The sequence below is a fragment of the Vitis riparia genome, chromosome 11 (assembly GCF_004353265.1).
Source record: "Vitis riparia cultivar Riparia Gloire de Montpellier isolate 1030 chromosome 11, EGFV_Vit.rip_1.0, whole genome shotgun sequence".
Taxonomy (NCBI): Eukaryota; Viridiplantae; Streptophyta; class Magnoliopsida; order Vitales; family Vitaceae; genus Vitis; species Vitis riparia.
The window spans coordinates 17,038,187-17,051,053 of record NC_048441.1 but is presented as its reverse complement, the minus strand read 5'-3'; the positions used below and the strand labels follow the sequence as shown (position 1 = coordinate 17,051,053).

The 12,867-nt window shown below is 35.2% G+C and overlaps 1 protein-coding gene across 1 annotated transcript; it reads right to left on the bottom strand.

The window, feature by feature from the left end:
- Positions 1-11,030: 11,030 nt before the first annotated feature.
- On the bottom strand, positions 11,031-12,501 carry LOC117924606 (ethylene-responsive transcription factor TINY-like). Its single transcript, XM_034843279.1, has one exon. It carries the CDS (start codon positions 12,134-12,136, stop codon positions 11,372-11,374), a length of 765 nt encoding a protein of 254 aa, XP_034699170.1. The 5' UTR covers positions 12,137-12,501; the 3' UTR covers positions 11,031-11,371.
- Between the last annotated feature and the right edge of the window lie 366 nt (positions 12,502-12,867).

Sequence of the window (12,867 nt, the reverse complement as noted above, 5' to 3'; positions counted from 1 at the left end):
TCCAGACTGTTCTTCACCACAGCCAAAACACCGGTCACCCCCAAATACCATTGTCTCGTCGGCCAGATAAGGAACCACCTTTCAATAACACCCACCCACATACGACAGGTCACAACAGAGTTTGACCATGGATCATCATCATGATCATCATCTGAGAGATCAAGCAAAGACACTGATATGCAGGTCGGCACCATCCTGTAACGCAATTGTGGCCCCAATGTGTCTCTGCTTGATGGGTTGCAGTCCCCTTCATATCTTCCTGAATCTTTATCAACTTTTTGTAAAGAATATCTTCGGGGCCACTGGGTCACCATAGTAGGTGACTCAATTAATCATACTCCAATCTCACCAGTACCCATGAAGTTATCTTTTTTGTATCGATACCTTAACATAATCATTTTGATTATGATGTTTCCGCGCTTTGCTTAAAGTGAAATCAGGATTAAGCCCAGTAAAAGTTCTTCCTCTCCTCTCATCCTGTTTGTCTCCCAAGACTATGCGAATGGGTCCAACCATTCATGGATCCATCAAAAGATTAAAGTATAAGTTCGTTAATTTTGTAATATGGCTTCATGATTGACCCATTTGATTGTGAAGGGGATGGATTAGGATCATGGTTAGGGGCATAATTGCCTGGAGAAGGCCAGAGGGCAGAGAATGAGAAACACGTGTGTTTGCTCAGTGATTCCATGGGCCTTCTGTTTGTTTCTGTGCAGTTGGGGTGAGGAATGTGATGGAACACATCCCTGTTCCAATTAGAGAGATTTCACCTTTTTGCTTGACCATTGTTGAACTTCATATAACTTTTAACACATCACTATTATGGTGCCTAGGCCATGGGCCTAACAAGCGTCTACATAAAAACAATTCATGCTTGTACACCAAAGGAATTAAAACCCTAATAAAAATAGAATTTGATATTCATGCTTCCAAAAAGTAGTTAAAACAATTAACCAATTAAAATGAAATTGCTTTCCCGTTCCCATGCATGCATTCAAAAAATGACTTAAAATAAAAACGTATCTTAAAATTACTATCAAACACACTTTTAATGCATTCTCGAGTTTATCGATTTTGTAAAAAGTAGGAAGAATGAAACTCTTGAAATTAATTTGACATCAATTAGAAGATCAAGCCATGAAAGACTCTGAATTTATAGAAGATGATTACTTAGAAAATGGTACAAGAAAATCACGTGACCCACGCATTTGGTGTTTCTAATCGCAAATTTCCACATTCTATTTCTATTAGTCTAATCATATTTGCCTATAATTGCTATTTTTGCATCCTTAATTTTAGGCTAATTGCTTTTTCAAATATGGAAATATCCTTTCACAATCAGACACAGCCCACTTGATAAATTCCTGCTTTTTTTATTTTAAAGAAAGGTTTTTTCTAAAGCAAACTAAACAACAAATTTGAACAAATCCGTATGGGGGGTATTAAATTGATGTAGCGAACAAATCTGTCATATGAAATGGACCCAGCCCAAAACTATGACCATGGAAACATGAAGACCCTGGATTTTCTCTTTTCGAGTTTCTTGGCTGCCAATCATGGTTCCAACTCCACCCAAAAGGTGCTGTTTGGGAAAAGGGAAAATTTGCCCTGTTGTTTCATGCATAGCCATGCAATAAGAGACCCACCCAAAATGTATTCCTTGCTCATTTCTTGAGAAAATTTTGGTTTGAAAAAAAAAGGAAAAAAAGGTAAGAAGAAGAAGGAGCGAGGTTGGAATTGGATTGATTTGGACAGCAATGTGGGATGGATTGATCAGAGGGGGGTGTGTGAATGAAGATGGAACTTTTTGTGAATAGAAGCACGTGTTTAATTTTCTTTATCTTTTATATTACAACCAAAATCCAATCAAAAATCTGATGTTGGTTGTTTGCTTTTGACAGCCGCAAATCTTGAAAAAGGGCGAAAATTGTAAAAGGCGGAGGCGGTTGACCACTGGAGGTGACTGTGGGGGCGGTGGTGGTGGTGGTGGTGGTGGTGGGAGCCAGAAAGAAGGAAAAAAAAAAAAAAGGGAAAAAGAAAAAAGGAATCTGAGGAGCAGTGGTCAGTGGTCAGGGTCACTGTACAATCCAGTGAACCCAATGTTGACCCGTGAAGGCACGTGCCTGTGACCGAGTCCATGCCGACAGTCTCCATCCATTGGTCAGTTCTTCTCAAAAAAAGATAAAAAAAAGGAAAAAAAATTCAACACTTTTCCCCATCTGCTTTGCTGGATTCTGGAGGCTCCCATCAAGACATTTTAGCGCTTCCACCGCCGCTGCCACTGCCTCCTTCCACTGTAACACCACCGCCACCTCGTGCCCTTGTTTCTACCCTTTCAAAATCTACCAATTTTGTTAAAAATAAAAAATAAAAAAATCCATGCCTTCTTCCATGTGAAAGAAATTTTATTGGTGGTCTGGTTTGGTCTTCCCATTTGTGTTCATGGGATGATCGAATTATTCTATTTGTCATGGTTGAAGTAACAGTGCTTACATTTATTAGTGTATTAGAATATTTGAAGGTCAGAGAGAGGAGGAAGATAATATGACATGTCGACATTGTACATTTGTGCCATTGTCAATGAAAATCCATATTTTTCATGTTTTTAAGGTGGGCAATTGGAGAGATTAGTCATAGTTTTCCATTGCTAAATGCTGGTGTTTCATCAAGTTGCCAAAGGGGTATGTTTTGGAAAAGCATATTTCCATGCAAACTTAAAAAAAATAAAAATAAAAATAAAGAAAATAAAGAAGAAATCTTTAAAAATAATTAAAATTTCATCCAAGGTTCAAAAATAGAATTTAATTGAGTCAAAATGAGTATTTATAAGATATGATTTTGATAACATAAAATATATTTTGAAATGTAAAAAGGTAATTTAATTTTATTTCACATTAAAAAAAATTAGAAAATACAAAATTTGATAACTTAATAAAAAGTCAGTATTATGTTTAAGGATGATAACGAGGTGTTTTTCTTGAGATTCATCTTGTCCCTAATGAAAAGTGTTTGAGATAAAAATAAACCGATTTAGGATGAGATGAGGCATAATTTTGTCTAATTTATATATAATTTTAAATAGAAAATTATTTTAATTGATTTTTTATTTTATTTTTCAACTTTTTAAATATAAATAAAATATTATTTTTTTTATAATATTTTTTATTTATAAATTATATTTATTTTTAATAAAATTTTAAAAATAAAAAAATTGAAAAATGTTAAAAATTTAAATGGAAGGCATATATGAAAATTTCCTATCATCACCCTATCTCATTTATTTATTATTATTTTTGACAAAAATGAAAATGGATATAAATAAATAAGACTAGGTTGGGATGAGGGTGATTGATTCCGAAATTTATGTTTTTTATTTCAAGGTTGTGATATATATATAAAATAGAAACTTTTATATAAAATAAAAAAAAAAGTTTTTATAAAAAACATTAAAAATTTATCTATATTTTTAAAAACTTTTTTCAAATTTTACAAATTTGTAGAAGTAATTTTTTTTTTTTTTTTTTACTTCCTTAAATTTTAAAAATATTTTGAAGTGTACTTATCTTTTATACCAAAATTCCTACATCTTATACATGATTTTTATTTTTGAAAAATAAAAAATATATCCCCACTAAAATATTTATTTATGTTCAATTTCTTTTCACATACAAATGAAGAAGAGAATTAATTTCCATGATGCATTAATTTTGTCACCATCATGATGAATATGATTCAATAATTGCCAGACCGACAGGGGTAGATGATGCTTATCCAACCATTTTTAGCTAAAAAATGAGTGGCTATTAATTCTTCCAATCAACTTTCTTAAATTGTTACAATGACATCACTTTTTTTCTTTCTTTTTTTTATTTAATGTACTACTTTTACATCATACCACAACTCTTTTTGACCAAAATTTGGAGTCTTGGACATTGAAAAATGGATTGGGTGTCAAGCAAATCGGCCTTCTCAAGTCTCTATCCATGGTGGAACACTAATTGGAATGGTGAAAACAGCTGTGAAACCCTAATCAAATCACTCCATTTTTAGCTATAATTTTGACCTCGATAATCAATTATAATGCCCTACTAAGCAAGTGACTCCATTTTTCTCAATAATTTTTACCTTTGAATGAGAATGATCTTGTTTTACCCTTAGCTTTACAACCAGCCAAAGCACTGACCAGACACCCACAATTGGCTAGAGTGAAGTATGATTAGATGCCAATGGTTGGATTCTAGCTTTGACAAGTGTTAGTGCTTTAATACAAAAGTGAGACAGCAACTGCCAATTCAAAACGTGACTGTGCATACAAAATATTATCAAGAATATGCTTGGAAATTTCAGGACAATGGAGAAAAAACAAAGGACATGCAACAAGGATTTGAAAGAAAAGATAAACCCTACCTTTTCTTCACTAAAATGACCCACCAACAGATTTCAAGATAGAAAGCATATCTCCATAAAGTAATGCATGGTAGATGATGCTATGGTATGGAAGGTCTAATTAAAGAAACTTTAAGTGGTTAAGATTTAAGCCTGCAACTGCATTAAGCTATGAATGAATGTTCTTAAAAGCTTATTCAATTAAGATTTGACCCATATCAAACAAATACTTTTTTCTTTTTCATTTTTTCACAAAAATGTTAATGGTTGTGTCCCAAAAATAAGGATATGTGTACTGTTTTTACTTTTTAACTAATCATGATGGTGCTGATGCTTTTGGATTAAAACAAAGTATCATGATTAGAAGCTAATGATTTCTTCCTCTATCTTTAATTTAAAAGCATGGAATGATGTTCCTTGTTTTTATCTTGAGGTGGGCCAAAAAGGTAAATTTTTGTTTGCTTCTGAATTGATTATTTAAGAGACATCAAAGGTAAAGAAAGTCCCAAGGAGCTAGGCATGACTTCCATTACTTTACTTTACACCTTTTACTTTGGTGGAATTCCATCCTTCCAAGAAGGGGGAGACTCCTGTAAATTGAACAAGTATTAAATTAGCAGTTGTAGCAAAAGTTATTAATGATATGTTAAAAAAAATAAAAATGGGGGCAGAATCATCAATAAAAAAAGACCCTAGATTGTGGGGTTTGTCAATCTTTTAAGATGTAGTATAGGTTTTGACTTCAAGATTTTTTTGGAGACAGCCACTTGCCTTCATCACCATTGCTTGTCATTCTTCTTTATGCGTTGGCTCTGAAGAAACTTATATTTTTAACAGAAAAGTGAAAAAAAAAGGCAAAAGAACACTAGTCTCCAATATCTATTGACTGATTTAAAGATGTGTGCCCCCCCGGTAAGATATATCAACTTGCTGATTTTCCCATTTAAGCCTGGTGGTAGGTGGAAGTGCCAGAACTGTAGATGGATAAAGTGGCTTACCATGCATACACTTTTGTTTTGTGCTTGCTGACTAGTGATTCATGTGGCCATGGCAATGGCAAAATTTGGAAAAAAAAAAAACCCAGTTGAGTAGACATGGGAAATATAGACTCTATAGCTCCATTTTCTAGGGAATCAAACAACACAAATCTTTCTATTATATATATAGTAGAGTCCAGGTAGTTTGCCGTTTCTTGGGCATGGAAGCATATTCCAAATTTAGGCTCAAGATCACCTTGGGTTTCATTTGATTCAAGGGGAAGCCTATACTTTCTCCATCACACTTTTTCCTCATCGGGCCAATGCATCCTTTATACACATCTGCTTGAGGTACACTACCTTTGGATAATTATGGCCATTGTTAGCTGTTTTGATTCTGATCATGACCTTCCAAGAAGGTGCCTTCGCTTACCTTATCTCAGCACTGAACCCTTTTCTTTTCTCAAAGAGTTGAACCAGTAAATCCACTGAAATTGACTGGTAATGCTGATTTTAATGAGACACGAGCCTTAAATTTGAAGCCCCTTCAACACCTTAAGGACTGGCCAGTGCTGAATGTGTCTTGAGGACCACTTCGAAATTATGACAATGAGAGGCTTCTTTCCATAGTTTGGTAGGAATACTTTCCATGGCCGATAAGTGACATATCAACTATTGAGGAATTAATTTAAAGAAGACTGTTGAGGAACACGTATTACCATGTCTTGTACACATTGTATTAATTGGATGGCCTCTAGGCTAGAAGTTGCTGATATTGATGTACCGATGTCAAGCGGCTGGTACACCTAACTCACAATATTGTTTGATCAAATTCTAAATTCATGCACAAGTTTAATTTGCCGGTACGGGGAAATTATTTTTAATCCTTGATTGTCTGAGATTAGTTGATTAATTAATCATATGTAAAGAACCCGATCATGGTTAATTATAAAGAAATTAATCAACCACCAGAGACAAGATATGAAGCTTCTAAATATTATGAAATGATTCAAACAGAATAAGAAAAAGGAGTATGAATATATTGCAATTAGGGTTTCAGTGGTGGGTGTGGTTTCATCATTGTTGGGGCATGGTCTAGAATGGCCACATAACCCAACTGATCAATCTATATTCTAATAAAAACCAGGACCCATTGTTTTAATCCTATTGTCTTCTGTAGAAACAAAGGAGGGCCCTCATATGATCCCTTGCACTCATTGCGTATAGAAGCTGCAGACATGTCCCAAGGGGAGTGGGAAGAAGGGTAAGCCTAAAAAAAAAAGGAAAAGAAAACACAAATATAACCTTTCAAAAAGGCAAGGTGCTAATGCCCTCTAGGGTTTTTGAAGTACCATCAAATCATACCAACCACCTGGAAAGGTTTTATATCAAAACCACAAACCATGGAATAAATACCATTTAAATCCTTCCAGACTATCTCATTTCCATGTGTCTTCATATGCTTTAGGACAAGTAGTGTAGCAGCTTGAATTAATATTAGTCGACATCTTTCTCCCTTCCTCAATAGTTCATATCATATGTGATATATCATATAACAAAAGAAAGTTATTGGAACAATATATATATATATATATATGAACTCCTTTTAATCTTGTTGACACATTTTAAAGTTGTGAGATCTCTTTGGGTTCAAAATAAACAATATCTATATGATTGAATGGGGGTAATTAGAAATTATATCAAAATCGATCTTTAACCCCATAAGGGGTGTTTATTCTTATATCGAATAGAGAAAAAAGTTATTATATACATATATAGTTCTTTTAATCTTGTAAACGCATTTTAAATCTATTAAGGTCCTTTTAGGTTAGGATTAGTATATCGTATCTCACAAGATAGTTAAGAAGTTAATATCAAAACTTATAATATCATTATCTATACTATTATTTATACGAATATTGCCATCTTAGGTTATAAATGAGTTAGAAAAATGACTTCTAACAATGAAAATATATATATATATATATATATATATAAATGAGCTAACCATGATGTATGAATGGAGAGAGGATATATTCCTTTGCTTGTTTGCCCTTGTTTGGAGTCGATTCCTTTTGAACTAATCAATTTTTAAAACTTCATAATTAAAATAATCGAACCCCATTAATTAAAATATTTTTTTCAGCCTGCCATTTTTATCATTATTTTTCTAACCCTTCACCATCATCAACTTGCAAATGCAACAAACCAGGCTTGGTCAATAGCAGCGCGTGCAGCAGCTGCAGGGAAGCATGTGCCATGGAATCCCATTCATTAAACAAAAAGTGTAGCCTAATGAGAATTTTATACTATAATCATATGTAAGTTAGCAGACATTAAAAAATGATTTGACTTGGAGTCTTGCCAATTAAAAGGCAAATCACTTTAATATATGTTGCTGAAACAGTATATTCTGTTGGCTAATCTGCAACTAGGACACTCAAAGGAGGATTATTATAATAATGATGCGATTAGCATCACTAATTATGTATATTATGACGCGAGTGATCGGGAAGTTGGGCATTATAATTCATTCTAACGACGAGAAGACCGAGCTTTTTCTTTTTTTAATTTAGTATTTTATGCACAGACTAACAGGTAAAGGACCCTAATGATTTATATATAGTTTAATTAGTACCTTAAGTATTGTATCGATCTTCGATGTATTGAAATCATATACCATATAAAACTATACGGAAAATTCAGGTAAGCGGACTATGCGAAATTCTTAATTTATGAGTCCTGATCAATCCCTTCGCTGAATAATATACATCGGAAGGTCAACTTTGTATTAAAATGCACCTGTAAGCGTAGGATGGAAAATCAAAATTAACCAAGTGTTCCATAAGAAAAGCAAGTTATTATTGGAATTGATGAGGCTAAATACCTCTTACTCAATCCTTCTGATTAACTGGCCCCATGAGTATATTAATCTAGAAGAGTAATGAAAGATAGATATAAACACCATTGATTAAATTAATGACAAGATTAAAGAAAAAAATTCAAGGTTGGCTTCTAGATCAGTACTCAAAAATTAATGCCCAATAAGAATAATCTTTGCAGTGATCGAGCTAAGATACCGAAACTTGTTCCTCGAAGTATAAGATGAATAATTTTTCTAACAAATATTGCTGCTAGATTTAAGGTTTCCCAATTTCCAACCATGTAAAATAATAGCTATGATGTTTGTTGCTGTCCTTTAGCTTTGCTGTATCATGTGTGTGACGAAGAACAAGAAGAAGATCAAGTAAATGATATTAAAAAAAAATGTATATATATATATATATAAATGAAGGAGGAAGGAGACAAGAGAGGTAGGGTAAGAAGTGGGGTTCAGTCTATTGCTTTGCTCACGTCTCACAGCTATGTGATGGGGCCATGAGGGTTTGAACTCCATTTTTGTTTCTGAAAAAGTTGATGGGTCGCTGTTCAATAATGCAGAGATGTTTCCAAGTGGGTTCATTTTTGGGTGTCCTTTTCTTTCTTTTCTTTTTTTCCTTCTTTTTTTTTTTTTTTAGGTTTGTGTTTGTTCTAGATGGAAAAAGTTTTTCTTTGTAATGAAGTCCATTCCTCAATAACTTTTGTGTTAAGGAAGTTAGCTAATCAATACTAGGAAAGGAAAATAATTCACTATATATAAACAAATAAAAAATATCTAAAAAAATCAAGGGTTCTTCCAAGAAAATGTAAGAATTACTGGACAAGAGATTAATGGGTTAAAGATAAAAACCCAAGTTATGTTTGGTCTCGGAAAATAAAAAAGAAAAAAAAATTAAAGAATTTTTTATTTTTTTTTACATTTTTCCTTGACCTTAAATTAAACATACCCTTAAAAAAGAGGCATTTGGCTAGGGTTTTATGAATCCAAAACCGATTTAAAATTATGATAATTGATCAGAGTAAATAGACTCACTTTCCATGCAGTGGGATGCATGGAAAACTGACCAGAATATGGGGTCACAGAGCCCTTTTTTGATCCTGGGTTCTGCAATTTCTCAACCTTTTTTTTTTATACACATTTCAAAAGATCTCTGACCAGTCCTTCTTCTTTACCCCTAAGCAAGATGACATAACATGGGACCCTTCCCACATTACCTCATATTTTTTTTCTTTGGGGGGTTGAATTTTTGTTCCCATCCCTCTCATATTTTATTCAAAACCAAACATGCCCACCTTCAATTGTATTTGATTTTTTCTTTCCTCTTTTGCTGAATTGATAAAAGACAATATAAAAAATTACAATATGGTAGGTAGTCTAGACACCTCTTTGGGCTCTCAATCACTATTTTATCAATATTCTTAAGTAAAAGAATATCACCATCAATGTGATTTAGACTTAATCTCATTGTGACATCTGTCTGATAGACTTCTCAAAACTTAATATCTGATTTTACTTTTCCTCCAAGAAAGTTTACCTTTTTCTTGAGAAAGTTTCTTAATTTTTGACCACATTGTTCTTGTGAAAAACGATTTGAATCCAAACAAAGTTGAGATGGGAAAAAAATGACATGGTACCTCAATTTTTCATGTGAAGTGAAATGTGGGTATGAACCCTTTAAATAAGGGAGCATGGCCTAAATGGAGACCCTACAAGGATTAATGGAATCCAAACAACCCCTCAAAACCCTAATGTTAATAGAGCCATGTTCACATTAAGAGAAATGGACTTTAGCTAAATTTTAACAGATACCCTTTTTATGCTTTAAAATGCAAATGCAAATGCAAATGCAATGTTGAGTCTCCTTCCATAGTTTATGATTAATTTCTTTGCTGAGTGGTAGTTGAAAGGCCACTTTCCAAGGAATGAGCCTTTCTAACCAACAGTGGAATATACACAAATACACAAAGATTTAATCACTTGAATTACCACAAAATAGGTAACTACCTCCCTCATAAAATTTCATGAAAAGTATAGGGTTCATAATTGTTTCCAATTTGAGCATTAAAATATGAGAAAATGACAAATAAAAAATAATTTTTGAACTCCATATTTGTGACATGAGTCATGAACCTATTGGTTGAAGATATCATTATTAATGCATAGGAATAAATTTGGTGGTCCATATATGAACCAACCAACTTGTATGATTGTATGAAATTTGTTGCATAGTGTAAATACTAAAAACAATGTGATTGTTCAAATATCTATAGCAATTATGCCCATAAACCACTTTGGCTTCTTTCGCCCTTTTTCATGCATTAGCCATGCTCGATTTCTTGTTTCCTACCTCTAAATTACAAACCCAATTCTTATATCGGGTTTTTTATTATTATTATTTTATTTGAAAATCAATTGATATCCAAAAAAACTGATATCACATCCTTCGAATATGTGATATGTTTGGAGACTTTTGTCCTTGAACTTAAAGCATAATATTCTTGTGTCTTAACATCAACCACACAAACCTAAACATTGTTGTAATAGAATCCTACCATCACATCTCAATTTAGCAAAACTTTAAAATTGTCTAAGAGAATTGGAAATTAACTTCTTAAATTCAAGCAAGGCTCCAAAAGAAACATATGTATATGAATATGATGCTAAAAAAAAAGGAACGACAATGTGAAAATAATGGCGAGTAGAGAGAGAGAGAGAGAGAGAGAGAGAAAAGGACAGATATTGGTTTGACCTCTTCCATTTTATGGAGGAGAGAGAGAGATGAAATCTAAAGATCAGAACTGAGAAGTACCTTTTTAGCTAGTCTTCATTATTCAGAAAGTAAAAATAACAAACAATGGCAAAATTTGAGAGAGAGAGAGAAGGAGAGAGGTTTATCAAATTTGTGGCTACAAGAACTGGGGTTTATCAGAGGTTTCATCCTCCTTCCTCTATTATCAAACTGTACAGTTGTGATCATTGAGAGGAGGAATATTTCGTAGACTTAAAGCAGGTATTGAGCCCTCCAAAATGAAAATTGTAAAGGGGGGCTGACATTAAAATGAAAACATAGATAAAGAAGAGTTAAAAACCCCACAAGGGGGAAAAAAGCACACACCATTATCTGGCACTAATATTCCCACAACAAAGCTTCGAAGCTGGTTGGAATCAGAGTATCTGTTATTGGCAAGTGTTCTGAAAAGTAGCCACAATCATCAGCTGTGTGCAACCACGGGGGAGGATAGAGCCACCCATCCACCGAGTCAACGAAAACGAAGTCGTTGCCTGACTCGGGCGTTTCGAAACTCGTTCCTAGACTTGGTAGCTCCACAATCTCGCTCAGTTCTTCTGGGGTCGACGCGTCTGAGGTCGATATCAGGGAGGACATGGAAGATGACGATGTTATGGCCATTGATGATGATGATGAAGATGGTGATGGTGATGGTAATGATGATGAAGATGATGATGATGGGTTGAGGTGCTCCATTGAAGCAGCTTTTGCAGCGGCGGCTTGGACGTCTCGTGGGGAGGAGGAGGCGGGGCGAGGCAAGGAGGAGGCGAGTTCTGGGAAGTTAAGAATGGCGGAGTTGCCTTTGATGCTCAAGGCGGCAACGTCGTGGGCACGAGCGGCCATTTCGGGGGTGGAGAAAGTGCCCAGCCATATCCGAGATTTTTTGCGAGGCTCGCGAATTTCAGACACCCATTTGCCCCAAGTCCGCATTCGGACCCCTCTGTACACTGGGTGCTTGCTGCTATCTCTTCCTCTTTTGGGTCTCTCCTGATCTGGGTCCGACGTTTTGGACCTTTTAGCTGGTGGGTTCTGTATTCCGGATGAGGATGGTGAAGATGAAGAGTTGCTGCAACACTCCGTTTCTGAGTATGCTTGCTCTGCCATTGCTAATGGCGATGTCCCCAGAAGCTTGATTTGCTTTGCTGTTAAACTCGCAGCAAACAGAAACAAAGTTTTGGTTTTTCCTCGATAAGTCCCTGTGCTTTGTCTCAGTATAGCACACTGTAGTCCGTAGAGTTGGTCGATATCTTGATTCCGCACACTACAGAGAGAGGGAGATAATAATAATAATGAGGATAATGAGAGCTACAGAGTAAGCTGCAGATGTAGCTAGCCTACAAGGCTCAGTATATATATAGAGAGAGAGATCAAAGAAGAAGACCGATGAGTGATGGTACACTCAGTAAATGTATACGTGTGCTTGCGAGAGAGAGAGAGAGAGAGAGGGGGGTCGCAGAAGGGGGGAGTGGGGGAGGAGAGAAGCAGATAGAAATCAAGGGAAACGTGCCCTTACAAAGGGACCCTCACAACCGACCTGGCCTTTTGGCCATCATTTATTAATGAATGAAGCAGCCCATAACACTCACACACGTATTGGCCACGATAGAAATCCCCAAGAGACGCACTCAGAACCCAAAGGGTCTCACCACGCCCCATACAAAATCTCCCCACGGTTCCTCTGCTCACTACCCAACATCACAGCCGTCTATGGGGTCTCTCTGTCCTCGGTGCTTTCATCTCATCTCCTCTCTCCTCACTTTCGTACCACTCCTCCTACACTCCTACCACCTCCCCACCCCCCTTAATTAAATTCTTTCTTTGTCCATTTTCACACC

Bases quoted from the DNA above. Each gene is read 5' to 3' on its own strand.
- LOC117924606 (XM_034843279.1), bottom strand. From the start codon at position 12,136: ATGGCAGAGCAAGCATACTCAGAAACGGAGTGTTGCAGCAACTCTTCA.